Here is a 24,818-nt window from a genome sequence, read left to right on the forward strand (position 1 = left end):
GTAGTTTCGCATACTTGTAGAGGCTCTTGACACAGGGCCGGTTATCGAGATTGGCAGAGCGAAGTTTTCCGATTGTTGAAGTGTTGTTGCCGGGGAATTATTCCATTCACTGGGTGCAACTGAATGGAGAGCAGTCCTAAATGCGTTGCTCAAGCGCACACCCCGAGAGTCGAACCGGCGCCCCGTGATCTTGAGCCGGACGCGTAACCACTGAGCTAACGGAGCGGACTGATCCCTTATACAAAAACGTATGACTATTCAAGACTTTTTTAGCTCTATTGCAATAACTGCTCAACGTGTAAGCAAGTTTTTGTTGATTTATTTATAAAAAGATACAATAAAAAATACACCACAAAGTTATGAAGAAATTACTTTGTCTACAAGAAAAACAGTGAACGTTTCAACCCAGATCAATACTCACAAACTAATTCTCCTTAAAAAATAAAGAACCCAAAATGTAGATGCTGAACTCATGTTTAGCAAACGTTTCGAAAACTATGCTGTCTTCATCTTCAGTGCTATAAACGTTCATATGAAGAGATTAACCAGGCGTTCCAACCATTTTGCTCCTACAATTCTCTTCAATTTTAACAATATGAAAAAACTTCAAAAGTCTAAGAAACGTATTTAAAAATAAGTAGTGTATATCGAGGAGAGCCATACTACTACTTGTAAGCTGGATGTGACCAAAGGTTCGATGTCAGAAATGGAATTGTTTATTCAAAAAATAAATCTATTAAAATGTAAAAACATAGCCTACCAAGTTAGTATTGGATCAAACGCATTAAGTAAAGACTTCGCACAAACAGCTGAATCGCTGCATAGTTTATTAGTGTTTGAAAATATTGTAGACAGTTTAAAAACTTTCAAGTATTATTGTTTTACTAAATGAGAAAGATTGTTTGGAAGTGTTGAAACTGACTTAAGACTAAGTTCTGATATTCAAATCAAAAGTTTGAAACTTTAAAACCCAAAAAGCATTGAAGCAATAGTGAATATAACGGAGGATAATTTTAACTTCAATGATGGTACGAATAACCAATGATGGTACGAATAACCAATATACCAAATATTAGCACGATTAATTTTGTATTACCTTTATGCTACCGATAGATTACTAAATATATTTCTCTGTGACCATCTTCTAACACCTTGTCTCAATTTTCGTTATTGAATTATTCTTATCGCAATTTTAGAACTTCTATTAGAATCTGGGGTATCTGCTTGACTCGAAGACCCATGGTCTCTTCGCAGATCCCCGTTGCTGGAAATTCCTTTTTTATTGCTGTATTTATTGTATTATATTTACCTACAACGAAATAAAATCAATCAATCAATCAATAGAAACGCAGCCGGTTATTTTTTCATCATGACATATCAACGGAGCTACAATAATTTTCCAAATAAAAAAACATCTCCACGTTTACTTCATATTTTTGCACAATTCGAAACTAACAGTTACTATAAATATAGATGACGGTTGATCAAATTAACAACATTTTGAAGAATTGGCTTAAAAATGTATAAGTTATTTCCATTCCTTTTTAGTTTCAAAAAGAATAAAATACAAGACGTTGAAAAAAAAAAAGCCAAATTAAGCCAGCCGACCAATCAGTCCCTTTTTGCATTGATTCAACGTCTTGGGACGTTAAATTTGTGCAAAATGACCCATTTGATGGGTGAAAACAAAACGTTGGTCTGAAGACTTTTGAAATCAATTTGCATCAGTTTATTTGTCAATTAGTTGATCTATATTGTCTAAAATTTGCTGCGTTTCTTGCATTGTGACTTCCCCATACTGTAATTCGTGAGGTGACGTCACACCGACGTCATCTGCGCGTGACGTGTTGTGAGCATGAGCAAGAAATCGTCTTTGAAGGAGTTCTCCATGCAAAGAAGCATTCGATCGGCGATTACCGGATAGAGAACTAGCAGGGCTTCCACAAGTTGAGTTCCTTGTGCTGTGGCTGTCATAAGTTGAATGGCCAGGAATAGAGACCCCAGGTTGATAACACAAATTTGAAACTTGGGAGTCGTTGATGGGAAGACCGTCGTGGAATCGATCGGATGGAGAGTAGGAATCACGTTGAGAAGGAGTCATGCCGGCGTACATGCAGTAACCCTCTCCAGGACATTGGGGGACGGCTGTGACCGAAACTACTGCGTTGGAGATGTTATTTGCATCAGAAGTTCGACTATTCCAGAAAGAGTTTTGTGTTTGGGAGTTATTCCCAGAGTAATAGGTATTTTCACTTGAATTTAGCAAAACCATGCCGGGAGAGGTGACGCAGTCGGGGTGAAAAGATGGGTAATCCCTTGACTGGTCGAGGTCATAATCTTCGTTTAATACAGAGTGCAAAGGTTGAGTTTCACAGATAGTTTCCAATCCTCGCATTGGTAGACTTCCAGAGTAGGCCAAAGTGTGCGGAGTATATGAGGGGGCCATGGAACGTTGTGACCCAGCAGGATAGTAATTGTCGTCTTGTGTTTGATGCTCTGAAACCATAGTATTGCATAAAAATCATTATAAGCAATCAAACAACCTTTTTTAAAGTACGGTTCAGCAGACTAATTGACACACAGGGGTAGATTTTTATGTTTGAACTAAGTCAGAAAATACAAGAAATCTACAAAACAAAATATATTGTAAGTTTAGACCTGCAACATTACAATCGTAAGACGCGTTGGCAAATGATGTAAAATTTCATAATTTCCACGTTGTGAATAAATTTGTTAGCAAGAAATGTGGAACAATTGACGTGCTACGTAAGAAATGCTGTAGTAGAAATTTGTAGCGAAGAAGTTGTAGGTTAAATGCATTGTGAACTTTTCTTTCATAGTTACGATCTGTTGCAGCCTATAATTGAATTTCTTCAATTTCAGTTCTCACCAGGAGATGGCATCCAGCAGGTGTCGCTATGACCGTACTGCTTGCAGAGGTGAGTGCAATGCGGGCCCATGTTGCTATTGGAATTGTTTATAACAGATACGGAGTGGAAAGGGGGCTCCATTGCACTTTGTCTCTCCGTTTCGCGCGGGTGTGTTTTGGCTACAAACAAACAATCGAAGTTTTTAAACAATGATTTTAAATATTGCAACATATACCCAATTTAACGTGTTCTAGCTATGAAGTGAATTCTTCCGTACATGCCGGTTTCTTTGAAACTATTTTGCTTTTAAATTGTGTAGCATTATATATGTTTTTGGGGGGGGGAAGAACAAGCACCTTCTCGTGGTTCCTCCCGTCAGTACCATATCTTCAAGATACGAAAGAGATATGCGAAGCGAAGCTTGTCACACCCGAGCAAAACTCATACGTCGATGATATATGTTGCAGTTAATAGTTATACTAACTTAGTATTTTAATTTTTTTCTTTTAAAAATGAACCTCTAAGCTTAGTAAATTTATTGAATTGAAAAAAGAAAAAATGAGATAGACAACCAAACGGATGCAAAGCAAAAAAAAAAGAAAACGACTCAAAACAAACTTTCACAAAATTGGAGCTCAAGTCTTTGATGCACAGTTTGATCCGAAAAAAGATGGTGGCTGATGGTAAGTTGCGTCTCTTATAACAAACCAACCAGTTAACAGTTTCTTTGTTATCTTACTTCATATACAAAAGCTCTGATACGAATTTTTAAGCGGCAAAAAACTTACTTTTGTCCTCAAAATTTTCAGTTTCAGTCCCTGCGTCATGATCACTGTCTCCTCTCCCGCTGTCACCATCAAGCTGCGTGACCAGAGGATGCTGAAATCGGGAATCTTTGCTTAAACTAGTCATCTTTTTCCTCAAACTTCTTTGAGACGACCAATTAGAATTGCTGTCTGAAGTGCTTTTCAAGTCATTGGTGCCCCTATAAAAATAAGTGATTGTGAGAAAGTGTAACACTAACTTCTAGAAAATTATCATTAACTTCAATGGCATATTTTGTTCTTAGTTTGTTAATCGACTTGAGGTTGCATTTACCATGACAACGCTTTTGCTAAACTTCGCTGGTGAACGTATAAAAATTTCACATGGAAAAATAACACTGTTTAAAAAAATAAATGTAGAGTGAAACTGTTCACCAGGCGTTTGATAATTAAAGTAACTTGTGTTCTTCTGGTGACTATAGGCTACTAGGTTACCTCATGATGTTAGGGATGATACCTAGCTTTTATTACCGACGTTTCGTCAGTCAGCACGACTGACTTTATCAAATGGGCTGAAAGAGGTGAAATAAATATATAAAATAATTTTGCTCTTACTGGGATTCACTATTTTTAAGGCAGGAAACGCTGTTTGCTTTCTGGTCACGTGATATCATTGACTGGTTGCGAGAGATCATTGAAACATCATTTTGTGAAGTTGGCTCGTCAACAGATGAAAGGCGCCAAGCTTTTTTCGATTCTGCGCTTCTGCAGTTATAAGTGCGGATTTCCTAAACAGAACACAATGACAATGAATTTATCACAGTAAATTTGAAGAGAACATTTCTTCAAATGTTTTATGCCTTAAATACAGGGATTCATAGTATAGGGATCGCCAACTCTGCTGAAAATCCGACAATCGGAGTGTAAAAGTGTTGCCAGATATGTTTTATATTTTTAGAACAAAATATTATTTTGGCATTTTTAAAGAGCAGTGGTCGCCCAAAGCTTGTCCTTTTAAAACTAACCTGAAGTTTAAAGTTGCACAAGATTGAATTAAAGTAGTTTGTAATTGTGTAACTTTGCAATAAGAATGTTTTAAATTTATGTACCGAACTTAAATAAAACTTGCAGGTGTAAAAAAAATTAGTAGAAACCAGTGAAGAACAAAAAAATTAAGAAAATTAAAATACACCTCAGGAATAAAGAGCTTCATGTTTTAAGCGTTGAAGCCGGTAATTATTTTTCAAGTAGGCTTAATATGTTTTATGTACAAGAGAGGGTAAATTTGCCAAAAATATGATAGTTTGATAAGTGAACAATAAAATTGCTTTAGATTAGTTTTAAAATATTTATTTATGGGCAAGTTTTGGGCAACTACTACTTTAAAAATGCCAAAATAATATTTTTTTCTAAAACATAAAAACTATCTGGCAACACTTTTACACTCCGGTTGTCGGATATTCAACCGAGTTGGCGATCCCTATAGTATGAATCCCTGCTTAAATATAACTCTGATTTTCCGTCAACCACATGGAGCAGAAAATCCGATCAAAGACTCATGAGACCAAACACTGATGAGACCAAACACCGATGAGACCAAAGACTGATGAGGCCAAAGACTGATGAGGCCAAAGACTGATGAGACCAAAAACTGATGAGATTGAAGACTGGCAGCTCTCTAGTAGCCTTTTGTTGCAATCCAGAAAACACTAGCCAATCTGAGGCGGCAAAGACACTGAATTTTGGCTCCAGAGGTTCATGTAAAGAACATGAAGATAACGGTTGAGGAGCTACAATAAACTAATCATGTACTTTTGTCACACCTTGTTTTCTTTTTTGCATTTAAAAATGACTCCAACAAGGACCAGGATCAAAAGGATGGTGGCTGATGCAAGAGATACAATTAAGATAACTGTGAAATTTCCTTTCGCTTCGTTTGGTAGGTCGTCTTCTGTTTTGGTAAATTTAGGTAGAGAAGCTAGGGGCACATCATAAACTTCAACCACAAGTGAAGTATATCCTGCTAAAGGAGGTTTTCCAGAGTCTTCTGCCTGCAAATAAAAAAAAAACATGAATTCTTTTGATATTGAAAAGTATTGTGGATTCTACATCTTCTATCGTAACGTAGAATAAAACATTAGGTTAAGATTTTTACTTTTGATAAGCAGTCGCCCGCTTCAAAACATAACACAAAATATTTTTCAGCTATTTAGCATCATGCGTCTCCTTCCCGACACAATACTTGCTCAATGCAGTGAGCAAACAACGGTGCGCTGATGCTAAAAAGATACCGTGCTGTACCCTACAGTTGTAGGCTACAATGTTATTACTTTTGTCACAGTAAAATGAGATTTTATGTTTTAATGATAAATTTGCGACATATTGCGGTTTCAAGCAAATGCAAATGCTGATATTTGGTGCGGAGAGTGTTAATACTTAGCGAATTTACAAAAACCGTTGTTGCTCATGGCAATTATTTTTACGGTTTAAGAGTGAAAAAATTTACCTTTATGACCAAAGAATGCGATCCAATGCTTTTGTCTAGGTCGGGATTGCTCATGTTTAGTTGAAGATTACCATTAAATCGGTCTAGAATAAAAACGCGAGGTGGCAGTCTAACTCCATCTTCCGCCACAATTGAATAGAAAATATCAGAATTTCCGTCTTCATCGTAATCGATTGCCTGTCAAAGTAGTTTTCACAGAATGTAAATCTCACACGCTTGATTACATGATAAATTAATTGTAACCAACGAGCTCTTAAAACAAACTATTGTACTCAAATAATAGATTTTTTTTTTAAAAGTTGATGAAAAATATTTGTAGCATCGACCTCACAAAGTGCAGTAGCCTACGGTATTGCTTCTAAATGCTGCCAGTTTATGAAAGAACGAATCTTAAAAGCTGTAGGAAATAAACAAAGAATGACCAAGTACACCGCAACTTGCTCTTACATGTAACCTCAAATGTTGAAAATGAGACGGAACACTCAAAGCTAAAATTGGACCTGTTGCTCATTTATGGTCGCACCATTAGCGTTTATGGAAAGACTATCACTCTCAAGCACGACGGATAGCCATTGTTTTTTCACATATTATCTACCTTTATTTTGGTGATAGTCTCTCCGCTTTGAATGGTAGCTGGAACCGTTTGGTTGGATATGGCTGGGTTTGCAAACAAAGGCACATTATCATTTACGTCCGTCACACGAATCCGAAGAGTGAGATTTGCTGACCTACTTGGACTTGGTGCTCCCATGTCTTTTGCAACCACATAAAGCTGAAAAACAATGCTTTTAAAATTATCTGGTTGACCATGATCATTCAATGGTACAGTATTAAATAATAATATTGATGAATTATATAACCGATAGTACATACAAGCCGGTGGTGTTCAAAGTTGGGGTCAACCCAAAATTGAGATTGATACCTTTAAAAAACAAAAAATTATTTTATTTGTAATTGTGTTTTAAGACTAAGAAAGGCATATTTTTATGGTGATATAGCCAAGGCATCGCCTGAGATGAAATAAAAATTAAGACAAGGCAAAACCATGTTGTATCGGAAGTCGTAAATTTTTCATTTGCTGTAACCTAAGCTTTCGATAATAGGTCAAGTCGGATTGTTTAAGAAAAAAACCATAAGACTAATCTTTGGAGTAATATTGTGACGTAATACGTTCGTATACCTTCCGGAGGCTTTGTTTAGTTTAGAGACAACAACAACAAATTTCCTTTTTACTTGATAAGCTTACTAGAAGTTTCCACTTTCAAAAATCAATAACTTTTTAAACGTGACTTGACTGTAAGCCGAGCCTCTGAAAAGTAGCGAGAAATAATAATTATCCTTTCAATGGGCGTATGTTCCACAGCATTAGGTCTTAAAAAGCAACTGTGTCGAAATACAGTACAGTATATCTACACATTATATAAAAAATCATATTAGTCATATTAAGTTATTCACCTTCCAAGTTTTGGTCTTTTCATAATCCAAACTTCCACTAACTCTAATGTTCCCCGTTTTCTCATCAATGTTGAAACACCCAGACCCATTGTCCAACTCGTATAGAATCTGGCCATTGTGAGAGCTCGTTATACCTGCACTCTGCAGAATGAGCAAAACAGTGATATGATAAATACAGTGCACTCAAAAGCGTTCAACGATACAAAATGTTCAGATTTTTAGCATGTTTTCGTAAAAGTTGCAAACTATTGGATCCAAACTCTTTCTTCACAACAGGTCTAATCGGCAATCCTGTAGCTAACTGATATCAACAACTAAATATTAGTTTATTGAATTATTTTAACTACAGTACCTAACACAATTGGGTTGTCGAAGCATTGCATTTTTTTAAATGCAATTTATAGATTTGAATAAGAAATAATGACATTTTAACCGCAAAGATACTTTTGGTGAAACCCGGTTGGTTCTTGAAGCTGACTTTACCGCAGGTTGATTGTTTAAATTTTAAACGACACAAAAAGCATTGTGAGTGCAAAATGAAATAAATTTTTCGTTATTGTCTGCTGTGTGGGATAGTAGTGAAAACGGCGGCTCAAAAGGACGATTGTTTCACCAGAAGCACATGACTGTGTTTTCCACAAGACATTTGATAACTTGCTCAAAGATGACACAAAGAGTGGCTTCCTTGCTTTCACGACCAATTAAATCATATCTACCGTTTTAAACAAAAATCTGTCAAGTTAAATGTACACTATTTTTCTTGTAAATACTGCGTGGAAGGTAAAGTCAAAGGAAAAAGAAAACGAGGCAGACCACCAAGACGAAGGCATGACAACATCCAGGCATGGACCGAACTCAATTTGGCAACACTGGGCGAGCTAGTTCAAAGCCTTGACTCATGGAAATAGATAACCCATGTTGATGCGCAAACAGCTTCAAACGAAGATGGCGACTGAATATATAATGATACAATAATTATATACAAATGTCAAATGGCAGAGTAGGTTGGAAGACCATGATCGCTAACTTTGTCTGTATCGGATCAGGCAGATAATCATCATCACTGATGCAAACTCACTTGAAAGAGCGAATCCGGCAACTGGTACAATGAATCTCTGTCCTTTGCCTCGACTGTGGTTACCAAATGACCAAGATCGGTATCTTCAGATAAAGTGAATGATTGAGTTTTGCTGAGAAACTTCGGACTATGGTCATTCTCATCCAATAACAATATTGTGAGATTCTTCGAAGAACATCTACGAGAAACGTATTGTTTTGTTTTTTTAGTATAATTTTTATGTGCGCTTTTGTTGAGCAGCGTTCTTGTAAATTCAATACAATCTACTGATTTCAACCCTCTCATTACTCAGCCAACAACACTGGGCTACACATCTCTACATCGCCTGAAAGTTACTAAGCGTTTAAAGATTGCTGAGCAGTAACAGTGAAGATACAGTATTTTCCTGGCACAACGTCTTATAAAAACAAAGTGTTTAAGTTTTAGCCACAACCAAAACCTTTACTTGGAAAAGTGAATATTTTAATTTCATGTCAATCTAACGCAGCTTCATTAAATATGGTATAAGAAAGTTTAAAGGTCCGATTTAGCATATATTTGAAAGACACTATTTTCATGCCAACAGATAAAACACCAGCATACTTTACAGCAAAATTCTGGTAGCTTACTCTCTTACTTTTTGGCATTTTTAAAAAGATTTTTTATATTAGCCTAACATGAATCCTAATGCATTATTAATTGGATTTAGATTTCAGTTCTCATGATAGCAAGGTTTTACTTGATAAATTATCCAAATAGTGTAATCACTTTATTTAAGGAAACATGAAAATGTAATTCAAAATTTTTTGCAGCTTTTTATGATATTTTTCAATCATTCTTAACGTTGTAAAGTGATAACTTACAACGGACTAGTGCCTTGATCGCATGCTAGAATGTTAACCAAAAATCCCGGATGTGTTTCACGGTCTAATTGCTTCCCTGTGACAATAAATCCTCCATCATCCAGGACAAAATAATCATTGACGTTATCAACATCCAAGGATTCCAAAAGAGCTTTTTCCTGACTGTTGATCCAATCGGTTTGACCAAAGGAAAATAGCTGAGTGCTGATGCTCAAGTCCACTTGTCCATTCAACTTTACATCTGCATCATCTGCTGTCACTTGTGCAACGTAAGTTCCAATTTTCGATGCTTCCGAAAGAAAAGCTGAAATTTGCAAATGAAACAATGTTATCTACAAAATATGAAAAATGTGTTTGGTTTTCTCGTGTCTAGGCTTATGAACGGTGATTGAAGTTTTATATCAAGTAAACGAGAAGGCATAGAAGTAAAACTTAATGCCCACCTTTAAATATAGTCATAGAGGTTTGTTAATAAACAGTTGCATGTTTTTGATAAGCGTCAACTAAGTGATTAAAATGCTCGCATCACGCTCGAAAAGAATCTAACGTTGAAAGCTTAAGACAAACGTATTTCAAGGCGAGAAAGTCTCTGTAGTTTTCTTGTTGAGTCAATCATTTAACATGCCCATACTTTTGCAGTTGAAATGACAATGAAACACGGTATCCCTACTTATAGCAAAGTAGATTCAGTGAGAAAGAACACAACGACTGTATAAAAATAAAAACGATATATTTCTTACCAGTGTTCTCGTTGGAGTCTACAATGATTCCGATCTGAATTAGCGGAGCATTATCGTTTTCATCATCAATTTGAATGTCAAGTATTGTTTTACCTACTTTGCTTTCAGAACCAGCTAGATCTCTCGCCTCAATGGCAATGCGGATACTGAAAATAAAAACATCATTAATTTCATTTGTTTTTATTTTCGTTTGTGTTGCTTGGCCTATCTGACAAAAATTGAACAACACTCATCCACACAAGAAAAATTTTTAAAGCACATTTTCTTTACCAATTATATAGACGTAGTATTTGCTCACAGAGCCGTTGAGAGGATAATTTGGGCCCTGTACCAATAATATGTCGGGGCTCCAAATCAAGAAAAACACATTTTATCCAAAGAATACGCGGTGCTTTCTTCAAGTTTCCGGCCCCTTTGAACACGTTACGGTCCCCTAACATCATCCCGGCCGGAATCTAAAAGTACCCCTGGACCCCCCTGCCAACGCTACTAGTTGGTCATGTTTGGTACATATCAACAACAACAAAAAATTGTTGTTTACTCACTTATTGTGCTTTTCCCTATCAAGGGAATTCCTCAAGGACACTTCTCCTGTTACAGAATCAACCCCCACCAAATTGCGAGCAAGAGCAGTGTTGCCAGATTCTGATACGAAGTATCGAACTGTTCCAAAGTCTCCGCTGTCTCTATCCTCAGCATGTACAATCGCTATAATTGATGATGATCCAAGATTCTCTTTAAGCTCAAGATTGTAGATCTTCCAAAATACATTAAACGATATTAACATATTTTTACTGTTTTATTTTTCCCAATAGGCCTACTGTAAATAATTTAAACATTTGTAACTGCGAGAAAAACCGAATTCGGTATTTGAATCGAAAATATAAATGCAAGGGTTTAAATCTTTGAAAGTAATTGACTGTGCAGCAAACGTATATAAAGTTCTGTAGAAATTTGTTTGAATTGAATCCCTATTCTACGATACCTAAATTTATTATCAAAATAATTGTCCAGTAGTCAACGTCTCGTTTTGCAGTCAACGTTTTGCAGTCAACAGTAGTCAACGTCAACGTTTCAAACGTTTTTAACATATTTCTACTGTTTTAGTTTTCTCAATAGGCCTACTGTAAATAATTTAACCATTTGTAACTGAGAAAAATACCGAACTCGATATTTGAATCGACAATCGAAAATATAAATGCAAGGGTTTAAATCTTTGAAAGTAATTTACTTTGCAGCAAACGTATATAAAATTCTGTAGAAATTTATTTTAATTAAATCCCCTATTCTATGATACCTAAAATTATTATCAAAATAATGATCAGTTGTCAAGGCCTTGTTTTGCAAAGTTTACATCGAAAATCATTTACCTGCTCGTCAAACACAGGATGGTTATCATTAGCATCCATAACAGCAACTCGAAGTGTAACGCTATTCGACTTCTGCTGAGGTGTTCCACGGTCAGTAGCAGTTAACGTCAAATCATAGTTCGTGGAAGTCTCATAATCTACAATGAATTGCAATTCATTCATCACTCATATCGCATTTGGAAAATCAGTATGTTGTTACTAAAAATTCTGTTTAGCATGCTCAAACGACCACAAAGACATTTTAATTTATCAAAGCGAAGTCGACAAAACCAACAACTAAGTCCGTGATTAACATTGCCTAAATAGCTAAACAAAGTAATAATCTATGTTAATTTAAAGCCACAGTAGCTTACCGTACAATAATTGTCTCAAACATTGCAACAACTGCAAAAAATAAAAATCTTCTTTGCTTTGTATTGCCTGACTTCTTACCTAACTTGTCAGTAACAACCAATTCCATATGAGGAGCCCCAGTAGCGTCTTCGAAAGTGTGAATACTAAAAAAATCACTTCTCGATAAAGTGTAGTAAATGATTGCATTGGGACCTAAAAAACAGAAAAGCATTGAAAGTTAGTTGTAACAACAGTATTGCATCTGCTTACTCAAAAAGCTTACAAAGCGTAAAGAAATTATACCAACAGAAAACGTCAGTTTTGCCTTTCACTGGTGATTGTATGGAACCAGCATTCTGAACACGTAAAGCAGCCGAAGCTGACACTCGTTAGCAACTCTCATATCGAATTTATGGATCGCAAAAGCTTGCACAGTCAATTGAACTACCGATATTCCTTAAAGACATTTTATTTATTTAATGAAAATGAACTGATGTGTTGCATTGAAAGCTTCTTGATGGTCGAACTTATAGCCTACGTAGGCTTACAAGTTACAACTGAAAACAAATTGCAGCCAAAACAGCGGTTAACCTATAGGGAAAAAATGATATAACTCTATTACCTGTGTCAGCATCAGTTGCAAGGAAACGGTCAATATTTATTCGAGTTGTTAAGGGTACAGATTCGGAGACATTGATGTTTTGAAAAGGAGAAATTGGAAACTCTGGAGAATGGTCGTTGATGTCGATGACATTAAGGTTAATGTCAATTAATTGCAATGCTCTCTGAGGCTTGCGGACAATCTGGAAACATAGTTAATTATGTAAAAGAATGAAAGCGGATTTTGTCGATCAATACAACTCAACGAAATAAAGAAACAAGAAATAACAATGTTGAAGTCATTCGTACCTCTAAGTTTTACCCGCCTACAAATCGAAATTAATCTTAGTGGAATTGTTTCACGACGGGTCCTTCTCAAAGCATAAAATTCTACGAAGCCATATTGACTGCGCAGTGCGCACGAGGTCTGTTTCACTTTTCATGATGTTTTGTATTCGCTGCTGTTACTTTATGTGTGTGTTGAACTGATCTTATTCCAAGAGTAAACTGTAGCAAATGCAAAACAAAGTGCTTATTCAAATAGAAAGTCAAATATTCTATTTGAATAAGTGTTGCGTCTAACGATTGCACCAAGCATGAAACCTGAGGCACCGTATAACTTAGCCATTTTAGTTTTTGATCTTATATATCCCTACGTAGTACAGTTTTACGATTTTTCCGAGCTTTGTTAAAGTAGTAGGTTGTCGTTATTTCACTTTATTAAGTTCAAGATCATAGGAAGTGAATAAATTTTGTTCTTACCAAGCAGCCTATGTGCAAGGTGAATGTGACTAATTCCAAAAAGCACCCAAAGCGATTATTGTAGAAGTTAGTTGCATTTATTTCAGTTGCCTATACATTACAATGACTGGCAAGATTAAATTAGGTTTATTGAGTTACCATTAAATTAGTTATTTGAGCTACCACTAGCGCTTTCGTATTTGCTTATGTACTAATTTGTAATAAGCACTGCAGATTATTGTTAATTAGTGACTACTCACAAACAATCTGAAGAGTAATCAACGAATTGTTGCCATGAGAATGCAATTGCACTCTATCTAAATGAATCTAACCTAATTGTTTGTCCGAGCCACTTTTGTTTTGTTGTGACAGCAATCTTCATCATTAAAAAACAAAAAAAGATTTACAGATAAAATTTACAAAAACGGTAATAAATACTGTCAATGCGCGTGGTTTTAACATCAAAAGAAGTTTTTAAAATTTGAAAAGGGTAACAGTTTTTATGTGGGACACTAAGTGGAAAATTTAATCTACCTTGACATGAATAACGCAGGGCAGGGTATCGTCACCCTTACAATCGCGTTCTCTATCCACGGGACGCCTCACTGAAATAATTCCACTTCTTTCATCTAAAGAAACCCAACGTTCTCTGTTGTTAACGATATCAGTTCCCACTGTCATATATTGCTTCAACATTTTGAAATGGACGCCTGGAATCCTTCCCTCTGAAAGATTTTCTTGTAAATCGTGAACTTCTGAACCTGAAAATGTAAATGAAAGAAGTTTAATACCAATTACCAAAGTTACGGTAACAAATAAATGCAGCCTTTTATTTTAAAGCAATATATGAAGGAAATAACCCGTTTGAAAAACGTAGGCTATCCTCGTTATTATAATGATACAGATGATGCAAACTTCAATTAAAAAAGCACAGCAGTTTTACACTCAATGCAGCTACCAAACGCCATTTCAAACTAATTGTTTCTACAGTAAAATTAAATTACATCTTTGTATGTTGCACTGAATATGTAAACACAGCTAACTAATTTTCGGAATAAATTTTCAAAGATAAATGAAAATTTATTTTCTTAATTGTTTTGAAAAGGTCAAAACAACATAGGCTACATAAGTTACTACACAGTAGGCTATATTTCAAAGATGAATTGTAGCAATATTGTAAACAAAGTGCTCAATACAGCTAGCAGAGCTAATACAATTACGGAAAAACTAAACTGGCTAAGTCATGCGCTGCTTAAGATTTCATATTAGATGGGTCAACAATCATCAGGCGCAACACTTCTTCAAATAGATTTCTTACTGAACACTTATCCCATTTGAATAAGTGTTGCGCCTGACGATTGTTGGGCCATATAACATGAAATCTTACGTAGCGCATGACTTAGCCAGTTCAGTTTTTCTGCAATACATACTGATTGTTGGCCTAGTCTTAGTTAAACTAATTTAACAGATATAAACAAGGCAGTTGATACAGTATTAATTCAGTAAATATTTTATATACTGTAGTATTCTATTTATGCAGTCAATGTCATATAAAAAAAAAACGTTAGTGATATAAAGCTTTTGATCTACTGACCTATCGACTGCTCTTCTAGGAATGGAATTGCAAGTTGTTTTTTTGGAGGAGAGCAACAGCACAAACGAAGAACCAAAACAATCCACATACAATGCCGCACAAAAACATACAATGGCCGAGCTATTGACATCTTCCTTCAGCTTACAACTCCCAACACCTGCAGCGCATACAAAGACTGTTTTACGTTTAAATCAGCTTACTAACACGTTTTTTATCGAATTTTTGTTACGCCATCATGATTGTGTTTACGTGGGAAGATTTGCTTTGTTTTTAATAATCAAAAAATCAAAAACAAAACAAAAACATGTTCATAAAAAAAAAAAATTCATTAAACCTTCAACATAAACACAATCGACAAAATTGTTCGTAGACAGCGTCAACCATTGGGATTTGCATTACTACTGCATAGAAAGGTTCGGTTAATTTTTTTAACCGGTTTGAAATTAAGCATTCTTTTTACGTGGCCTTGGCTAAGTATTTTAATCGGTTGAAGCTGTTCATGCTATATTGTTTTACATTTTCTGGGACAAAAGAGAAACTTTTTCTTGCTACAAGAAGCAATATTACCAGCGCATTAATGAAAAGACAAAAGTGGCAAAACTTTGTTTAAAATGTTCATCAATAGATGCTTAGGTAACAAGATGCATGTCTGCAGCAAACACAGCCACAAAACCAAACTGACTGATACAAAATTGAAGTCGGTGATAGAGAGCAAAAATGAAGTCTGATGTTTCACCTTACACCGGCACTTCTTCAGAACGACAAAGGTAACCGATGGGACGAGAACCAAAAATAATTAAATATACTTTTAAATTATGCAGGAGATTAATGAGCTATATTCGAGAGAAGATACTATTTAATGCATTCCCAAAGAAACGTTTTAAAAAGAAAACAGTTATGTAAAAGTTTAATTGCTCAATTGAAATGTTAAATCTATTCTTTGCATAATGGCGCCATTAAGATTACATTCACGCTAATGTAGGTACATGTGATACAGTATATCGATGTATTGGTTTATGCAGCATACTATCAGCATCACTTACAAAAACAGATAAAGTTCATGATTCTTAGTGTATGAAGAACATGAAGTTGCTATTACAGTAGTACTATGAAATCCATTCTAACAAAATGTATAAATCGTGTCAAAAGATTCAATTGTTGTGGAAATGTTAGCGGCCATAGCAAAAAGATAAAAACAAATTGGAAACACCGCACTTCTACTTATGTTCATTGTAGTTTTAAAAATATATATTTAAATAATTTTGCACGTTTGGAAAGACAAAGACGTCGCTTTACTTGTAAAAATAAATAAACAGCCAAATGCCACCTACAAAGATTTAAAATGTTTAAGCATTTGTTAGATGACACTGGTTGTCACAAGACATCGAATCAACACAAAAATCGATGATCAAGGCTTTGCATAACATAATCTTCAACTATGGCAACGCTGGTCATGTCTAGCATGCGACAGCTATGCTGTAACTAAGTAACTCAAATGAACCAGATCAAAATAAAAAGATGAAGTTTTTGTAGTAAAGTAGCATCAGAAAACGTAACATCCTTTCAAAACAATGTCATATCTTGAATTTTTGCAGGTTTGGCATGTTGAAAATCGAAAATCTAATCGATCTAATCGAAAATCGCCAGATTAACCATCAGTTGTCACAATGGCCGAAGGTATCCTACAAGATTGTGATCGCGTGCCATCGTGTTTGAACTTCAGCTATCAAACGGTAAAACAACATTAACCTCAACCAAAAAATGATTTTGTTTCATCAAACTCAATCAATTCCTTTTCAAAAAAAAGAAAAAAGAGGAAAACGAAGGCATCGTTCGCAGGTGTCAAAGCCGCAGCAATACTCGATGAAACATGTCTTGCAAATGCAAACCATAATAAATTGCACTCTCTTGTGTCAGTTCAATCATGTTTTTAAAGCAGATATTGATTTTGACTCAAAAGTTCATCTTCAGCGAGGCTGGAAGTAAATAACGCGCCCTACAGGTGTCAACATTCTCCATCACTGCGATTCATGTTATTTGTTTCCAGTTTGATTGGAGATGATATTTCACATTAAAATCGATACCTAGGGAAATGTACTGTATGAGATTGAACAGAGGTCAACGAAAATGTTACTGTGCATCTTTTTGAACGCAGTTGAAAGTGGAATAACACCTGACAGCTTTTTTTACTGGTTTGTTTTAACATGAGTGAATTTTGTTTTTAAAACAATATAAACAATTAAACAATATACGGAGAACTCAAGAAGAGGTAGGAAAGAGGTGAAAATCGACATAGCTTGTGCTAAAATTAAATCAAATAATAAGCAGAAATATTGTCACAGTCGCAATAACATTAACAACAGTGCAACTACCAACCACAACATAATAAAAAAAAAAAATGACCACAATCATCAAGGACGCAATACAACGACCACACTTTCAAGTTTGTGAAGAAAGAAAAGGCCGCCATGGTGATTCATGAATTTATTCAAGTTTTCGTTGACTATTTAAAAGCATAAAACTGATAGATAACACGCCTGCTGATGATAGCTGTGTGTTTTTCAACGGTGTTTATATCAGAATTTAAACAAATTTAAAGTGCCCAAGACAGACAAAAACCAGCTCAGTGACAGTGGTTATTTCCTTTTGGCTGGGTCAGTTGGTCTGGATTCGACCCCAAGGCAGGTAAAACTAAACAATGAAACAACGGTACCGGGTGTGTTCTTTCTTGCACAACTCAATGAGAATAAGTTGTGTAGTAATGCAGTGATATCGACAATATAATACAAAATACAAAAAAGCCCTAGCCGTTGTGTAATGACGTAAACCCGTGCCATGATCAGGTAGACGAAAAACACATTTGAGATTAAAAGGTTATTTATACATTAAATATTATGTAAAAACTACTGTCTACAAATGCTTTTCAAAACATAAAATATGCAAAATGATACCCTGGAAAAAAATCGGCAACCGAAGAACAAAATCAACTGGTCAAACTAAAACGCTCCAGTTAACACAAACATCTGACTTTCACGCTTCATTAAGCAATAAGTCGTGCAAAATAATCAACCACAATTAAGTTGATGAATAGTGCGTAAGAGAGATTCACAGAATAATTGTACTTGGTTGCTGTCTTTTTGTTTTTGTTTTGTTTTTTGTGTAAATTAAGCCTGCACTTTGAGTAAATTGTGGGTGTATCTCAAATAAAACGATTGATGTTCCCGGACAGCAAATCAATTATTTTTACATCGGTTCGGCCTCTGTATGTTCAATCATTACAAAAAGGTTGATTTGCTGTTTGGTTGTTTGGCTCAGGATTGTGACTCCCTTTCGACTTGCAGCAAAACCGATGGATATACAGTGATTTGCTTTCAATCCGGGCATGCATAATGCAAAACATTAGACATAATTTGGCACAACATAGATTTTAGAAAAATCAATCTTTAGTGTTGCAGAAAAACAGCTGGAAATGAATTCATCGCTCTCAGGCCAATTGATGCACTTTATACGTAAATACAATGTTAAAAGACCCAACTTTCCAGTGATAATGATACAGCATGTGTATGTATCACAATACGTTGATCATCAACAAGACTTATCAATCACTTTACCAGCTTAAAATATTTAATTTCCATTTATTTCTGCTTCGCGATCAATTGATTTAAAATATCACAGTAGTTCCTTTGGTACGCAGTCAAGTGGTCTTGTAGCAGAACACTCTTTCCAACTTCATGATAAGCATTACCTTGTATTCCTATGCAACCAAACAAGTGCAATATGTTGTGCTTTGATAGTCACGTTACTTACATTCTGTCACCAGCAATGTTTTTATTACGTAAGTTCATAAGCGCTTTTGTTTTTCTCAAGCAATAAAGAGTATTTTTAACAGCGAAATACAGACTGGCAAAGCAAAGCCGATTTGTGTTTACGCTTTACTTCGTTTTCAATGGCGTTAATTCAGGGATAACGAACATCTGTTAAAATGAACGTCTTAAATTTTTTTTAAAAATAATAATCCTCGGCCTTCACATCTTTATACTAAGCATAATGTCAAAAATGGAAAGTAAAACTTTATCAAATTGGAAAAAAACCAACAGAAATCTTTGAAGTTGGTGTGATGGTGTGATTTATTATTTTCTCTCCTTAATTTCTTTTCAAATAGTACACTATTTTTTGCATTGAATCAACATTTTAAAGTGACTGATCGACGCATACTAGTGCAACCGGGCACGAAATAAAATCTACTATCAAACACAGAAAACCAAAACCCCCTGCTGAGTAAATCGTTTCAAAAATTATATGGGTCATTCTCTCACGCTTGGAGTCCTTTCACTTAAAAGATCAATTAGGATAATTGTGAAATGACTTAAAAGGTTGATGGGCCAGGATTGCCAGTGTACCATTGAGATCAACCAGTGTAAAATTGCGATCTCTAGTAAATGTGAAGTCATTTGCTATCAGTTTAAGAAAATAAAAACACCTTCGCATATGAAAGACCAATCGAGTATTACCCACCAAGAAAAAATTGACATTTTTCTATTTTGATTGTGGATCTGCTGACTGCTGTATTTCAACTTTAAAAATTAGAAAAATCAGTTCAAAAAAGCTGGCTTGTTTTTTTCTTGCAGCAATAGTGTGCAGAATGGAGATAAGGCTGCAAAGCGTACATGGCTCCAAAAGTTCAATCTTTACTGATCTCATGTAATCAACTGTTACATTTTTTGTGGAAAAAATCCTTTCTCCTCTTCACTAATGTGTCTTAAATGTTTTCACTGTAAAGTGGCATAAGTTTTATATTCTGCACTGAATTTTACAACTTTTAAGCGTTGAATCAATGCAAACAATGGAAATAAAAACATGAAACTAAAACCTATTTAATGTTTTTTTTGCCTCATGCAACTGCCTCATTGACAGGTTTTTAGATGAACCACGAAGTTGAGTTATCGGATTACTGGCGAGCTTTGGTAATTGCTGTTAAATTGGTCGAAAAGTAAAATCTTTTCGTAGAGATTCGTGCAAAGTTTGTGGTAGTTCAGTACTGGGTCTGTTCATCGTCATTAAACGTTGAATTAATGCAAAAAAAACCGCGATGAAGTTCAATGTAAATCTGCAAGCGTGAATTAACAATCTCGTGCTATGAATACCGCAGGCAAAAGGTTATCTCTTAAAAGTTCAGAGAAAAAGAAGGGAACCTTGTTTTTTTTGTCAGTTTTGGGGATTCATCACGTAAACCTCATACGTCTCTACAAAAAAAACAACCATTTTTACATGCGTTCAACGTCTGCAGACGTTAGATTAATAAAAAATGATTGATTTGCTAACTGGAATAGAATGTATCGGAGGTGTGAGTTGCAAAGAAGAAGAGTTTGCAAGAATGAAATTGTGACAATAACCGCTGCTTAAACCTTTTGTGCCTTACACACTGATTTGGCCACTATTGGTAAAGGTGTAAATTCAAGGTGTTGGTGTGCTTATCAATTAATTTAACACTAGACGCAACAGGCAATGCCAAACCACAAAGAATGCAAAATAACTAAAGCTACTTACGATTAAACGCTAAGTTTTAATAATTTTATGTTTGTTTTACAAAAATAAGATAATTCATACGACTTCAATCTCTAATTGATCTGAAACTACAAAATTGAACATTTTGTGATGTGATCTAAGTAAATACATTCATTGCAAGTAAAGTGACTATTGTAATAAATAACGCTATTCTTTGTTTGTTGTGCTTGGCTCTTAAAATGTGCTCTCATACCTTTCCACAGAACCGTTCGAAATCTCACAAAAAAGGAGGAAAGCTTCAGCTTAATCAATCATGCTAAAATTCCTTTTGTTTTTACTTTATAGAGCAAAAGTAAATGTCACGCATGATTAGACAATGGCGTCTGGATGGTGAATACGGATGTGGCAAATCAAGCAATTTGATCGAATGAATGGCTTCGGCTGTTCCCAGGATAAAACGGCTGTTAGACAATTTAGATTAGATCTGGCATTAACTCACACTAGTCTGCTAAGAACAAAAAACAAAAGAAAACGAACCAAATGTTGAGAACAAAGCGTTGGTAGCAATAGGAAATTGAATAGCAAGGATGAAAGCGTACATGGCTTTCGAAAGGGCGTCTGTTCAAAACCGGCGAAGTGCAACTCTGTTTTGTCTTAGCGTATTAACATTATTAAAGCTTCCTTGCTTTCGTGTAGGCTCTATACTTAATCTAAACCTGGATACGACAGAAACAATAAAAATGTAAGAATTTCAAAGCTCTTAAATTGTAGCACACGTTCAAATTTGTTTTTCTGTGTCAAAACACTGTGCAACTTTTTCGTTTGTTTGATAAATCACACTTTTTGCATAAGTTTTAACAGCGCCCTAATAATGATACCAATAGCCTAATATCGAATTGATGCTTGATATAGTTGTTATTGTTGACAACAACTCATGTAAATTTTAACTCTACTGTACATCCCATCAAAACACAACAACAGTTGCTTCCAGACGTATTTTAGGTGCAAGCTAATTTTCATTTTCAATCCTCTACAGTATTTCGCAAACCACGTGGACTACAAAGCAGTTGATGTTTTGTTTCACAGAAAACCTCAAGATAACGGTTGTGTTTTCAAAGTCCTTTCGCGGATTGAACTTTGGTATAAAAATGTTGAACAGACGTATCAAAATTTGTCATCGGAATTGAGCCTTCAAGAGGACTCTCAAAACTACTTGACGAGTCAAAAAGTTTACAAGATGGTAACGCAGTTGGATATTAAGCGAAAACACAATTGAAATGCAACTCATTGGCAGAAAGTTTCTGACAAGGTATTTTTTTAATTTTCTTAAAACCACCATAACCAGAGATAACCCGGTCCCATCTTGTTGCTGAGTATTGATGAAAAAAAAAAAAAAACTTTGAGTCAGATTACCTACTTCAAAAAGCTTATTGAAACTTCTCACTTTTGTTGATCGGCGATTACTCACGCATGCTGCAACTCAATCTCATTTAGCAAATCACATTCACAAAGGTAATGAGAAGCATCAAGGCGTGGTTTCTCTTTCGTAAACCATCACTGAAGTTTTTTTTCACCTGATGTGAAAGAAGCTCGTCTTGAAAAAAAAATTGAAGGAAGAAAGTAATAAAACAAATCTGAGAACTTGATGTCAATGTTGATTAATAACATCGGGACACGCGTACTGGAAATTAATTAAAAGTAAAAACATCTGTCAGTAAATCGGCTTTTTTACATCGATTTAACGTCTGCAGACGTGCAATGAATATTGAGATGACCGATTGCAGGCTAGGATACAAGCACTGGCAGTCACAACGTAAAACTGTAGCCTGTGTAGTTTAGGACGCAAGCATACTCCATCCCAAGAAGTGATAATAAACCAATGTAAAGTTTTTATGAGTTGAAGATTTTGAGGCGAATTTTCGTCACGTGATTCTGATTCCAAGCAAATGTCGATGTGAAAGTAGCCTTTTACCACACAAGCAGGGTTTTACTGCTGATGTGCATTGCAATGATGAACAAGTTTGGCATTTAAAATAACTTGTTCTGTTTTGTTATTTCAATTAAAAAACTGCATTTAAGTTCATTTCTGCATATTTTACTACAGTAGTAGCATTACACCTTTTCACTGTTAAAAAATAAGTCACACATGAGTCACAAGTCAGATAACGTGCAATTGAGGAAATGTTTGATCCTTAGAACGCATAGAGATGATAAAACAATCCAGGCCTCGAAATTCACGGCGGACACGGCGGTCATGTCCGCCGTCACAGCATGTGATGTCCGCGGGAAGTACCATCTAGATCGGTCATATTTGTCCGCCGAGAAATAACGCAGACACTAGCGATACAAATCGTCATTGCATAGCACAAACAATTGTTGCGAGAATATAATTTCCCGCGCATTTTAGCGCGCATCTAGAAAATGAAAATACTGTATCCCTTAGATTCCATTCAAGTAGGAAAACTTTCGTTTGTTACGTTGCTTCAACAATTAATGACATCGAATGAGTGTAACAAAGGTGAATTCTTCGCTAAGAATCGATAGGGGTACGGTTTTTCTACAGCAATCACGCGCAACTTAGTTTAAGTCTTACGTCACAAGGTCTGGCTTTGATCTTTGAGTAATATTGATACGGCAAGGTTGGTTACAAAATTAGATTATACGAGTAGGCTATTACAGCAAGATGCAGCAAAATTTGTTAAGTTTTGGTATTACAGTAAGAAAAAAAAGGCCCAGCGAAAATTCACTTTCGCTCACATAATACGCAAAAATAAACCTAAAGAAAAAAATCCTAGTGAAACTTTGCACAGTAGAAAATAGTAGCGTTAGTGTAGAAGTTTTCCGATTCGTGCCCAGAGCATTGTGACGGAAGAAGCTACACAACCTCGTTCGGTAGAAGTTAATCAGATATGCGGCGTATTAAGCAGCTACGCGGCGCTTTGACTCTTCAAACGCACGTCGTTGGTCTTCTCAAATGGCGAAGAATTATCAAGACAAACTGATTAAGCATGACGATCGACGCTAAAACTCGTGTGTCCGCCGTGAGACTTAATTTGTCCGCCGAGATAGCTGCTCAGACCGGACACGTTTGTCCGCCGTCAACAAAAACGAATTTCGAGGCCTGCAATCTAAACGTGTTTGCCAAAAAGGATAATTTTCAAAGTGCATTTCTATGAGAACAGTTTTTGAACAAATACAAAATAATACGAAACCAAGGAAGTTTCCAGAAATATTTTGTAAAACTACCATTCAACATTTTATAGGCAGAAAAAACGTTCTGCAACACTGTTTTTGCACTCTGCAATGCCTGATGCAGATTTACTTGTAGCTTTCCATCACGCATTGAAGCGGTGATCTGATCATGAAATTTTCTACGGTTCGAGAAAAAGTTTTCTCTACCTATAAAACGTTGAATGGTAGTTTTATCAAATACGAAATACTTTCCCATTAATTCCACATTGATACTTTGTTAGAAGAGAGCGAGTGCTGTGAGTGGTGTGACCGGGAAAATCATAGATAGTGAATTTTATCAAAGCTGACAGCAGTGTGCCAGATAACAAGCGGCACTTTTCATCACTGCAATTGCCTTTTTGCAGTACGAAAAAATGCTTTGCGTACCATATTGAATAAAATCCAACTAGTGTTGAAAACTTAAACATTACAACAATTTCATCAATTGTTGCTAAGAAGTTTCATGTGCTTATGTGTAAATTGCTTATCATTATACTTGATTTGTGGTTTACGTTCTTGTCAAAATGAGTTTTTGTTTGCGTTGATTCATCCGTTTCAGACGCTACGCTAACGTTCAAATGGTCTATTTTGGTATTTGTCAGATATTTATGAGTGTTTTTGTTGCGAAGCGTTCATGAATAATTGGGAGGTAGTTTACTGCAAAATTGAACGATTTGATAATTTGGCGAAACGATGAAATAATTCCCAAAATTATTTTGACAGCAATCACGCAATCAAAGTGCATTTTTGTTTTTAAGTGAAACACCTTTGTAATGACATTTATACAACGATAACAAAAACAGAAAAAATAAAAGCTGGAAAAGGAAAAGTTATTGTAAAATTTTAGAAAAATTGGTATTGAACTATTGCAATCAAAATGGAATTTTTTTGTAGATTTATCGTTTATACAGCAATATATTGACGTCAACAAATAATTCATGTCACCTTGAGCAATAGCCAAAACAATAAGCTGATGGACGAGTTGGCTTTCTTTGAGTTGATCTTGATTTTCGTCCAATTCCTTATCAACAACAAAGGTCTTCTTAAACTCAAGGGTTGATTTAATTGCTTCAACGTATGACGCTTTGTTGCGTCAAATTATTAAAACATAACTGAACAATCACATAAGCTGTTCAACAGAATTTGATGGTGTGCCGAATTTAATTTAGATTACTGTATAAATATTAAG

General features: G+C 35.4%; 1 protein-coding gene across 1 annotated transcript; it reads right to left on the reverse strand.

Annotated features, from left to right (window-relative positions):
* Nucleotides 1-299: 299 nt before the first annotated feature.
* On the reverse strand, nucleotides 300-24,818 carry LOC145772811 (protocadherin gamma-C4-like). Its single transcript, XM_082584696.1, has 18 exons — nucleotides 24,575-24,818; nucleotides 14,894-15,050; nucleotides 13,834-14,060; nucleotides 12,581-12,761; nucleotides 12,058-12,171; nucleotides 11,626-11,762; nucleotides 10,801-11,012; nucleotides 10,256-10,401; nucleotides 9,516-9,819; nucleotides 8,674-8,851; nucleotides 7,596-7,736; nucleotides 6,736-6,912; nucleotides 6,141-6,317; nucleotides 5,458-5,685; nucleotides 4,250-4,422; nucleotides 3,659-3,855; nucleotides 2,891-3,049; nucleotides 300-2,496 (listed from the first exon to the last, which is right to left on the reverse strand). The coding sequence occupies exons 2-18, from the start codon at nucleotides 15,021-15,023 to the stop codon at nucleotides 1,730-1,732; spliced, it is 3,648 nt and encodes a 1,215-aa protein (XP_082440822.1). The 5' UTR covers nucleotides 15,024-15,050; nucleotides 24,575-24,818; the 3' UTR covers nucleotides 300-1,729.

This window comes from Aplidium turbinatum, chromosome 1, assembly GCF_918807975.1.
Source record: "Aplidium turbinatum chromosome 1, kaAplTurb1.1, whole genome shotgun sequence".
Lineage (NCBI taxonomy): Eukaryota > Metazoa > Chordata > Ascidiacea > Aplousobranchia > Polyclinidae > Aplidium > Aplidium turbinatum.

Coding starts and splice junctions, on each gene's coding strand:
- LOC145772811 (XM_082584696.1), bottom strand. CDS start 15,023: ATGTCAATAGCTCGGCCATTGTATGTTTTTGTGCGGCATTGTATGTGG. Junction 11,013..11,625: donor ATCCTGTGTTTGACGAGCAG/GTAAATGATTTT, acceptor GTATTTTGGAAG/ATCTACAATCTTGAGCTTAA. Junction 8,852..9,515: donor GATCAAGGCACTAGTCCGTT/GTAAGTTATCAC, acceptor CGTTTCTCGTAG/ATGTTCTTCGAAGAATCTCA.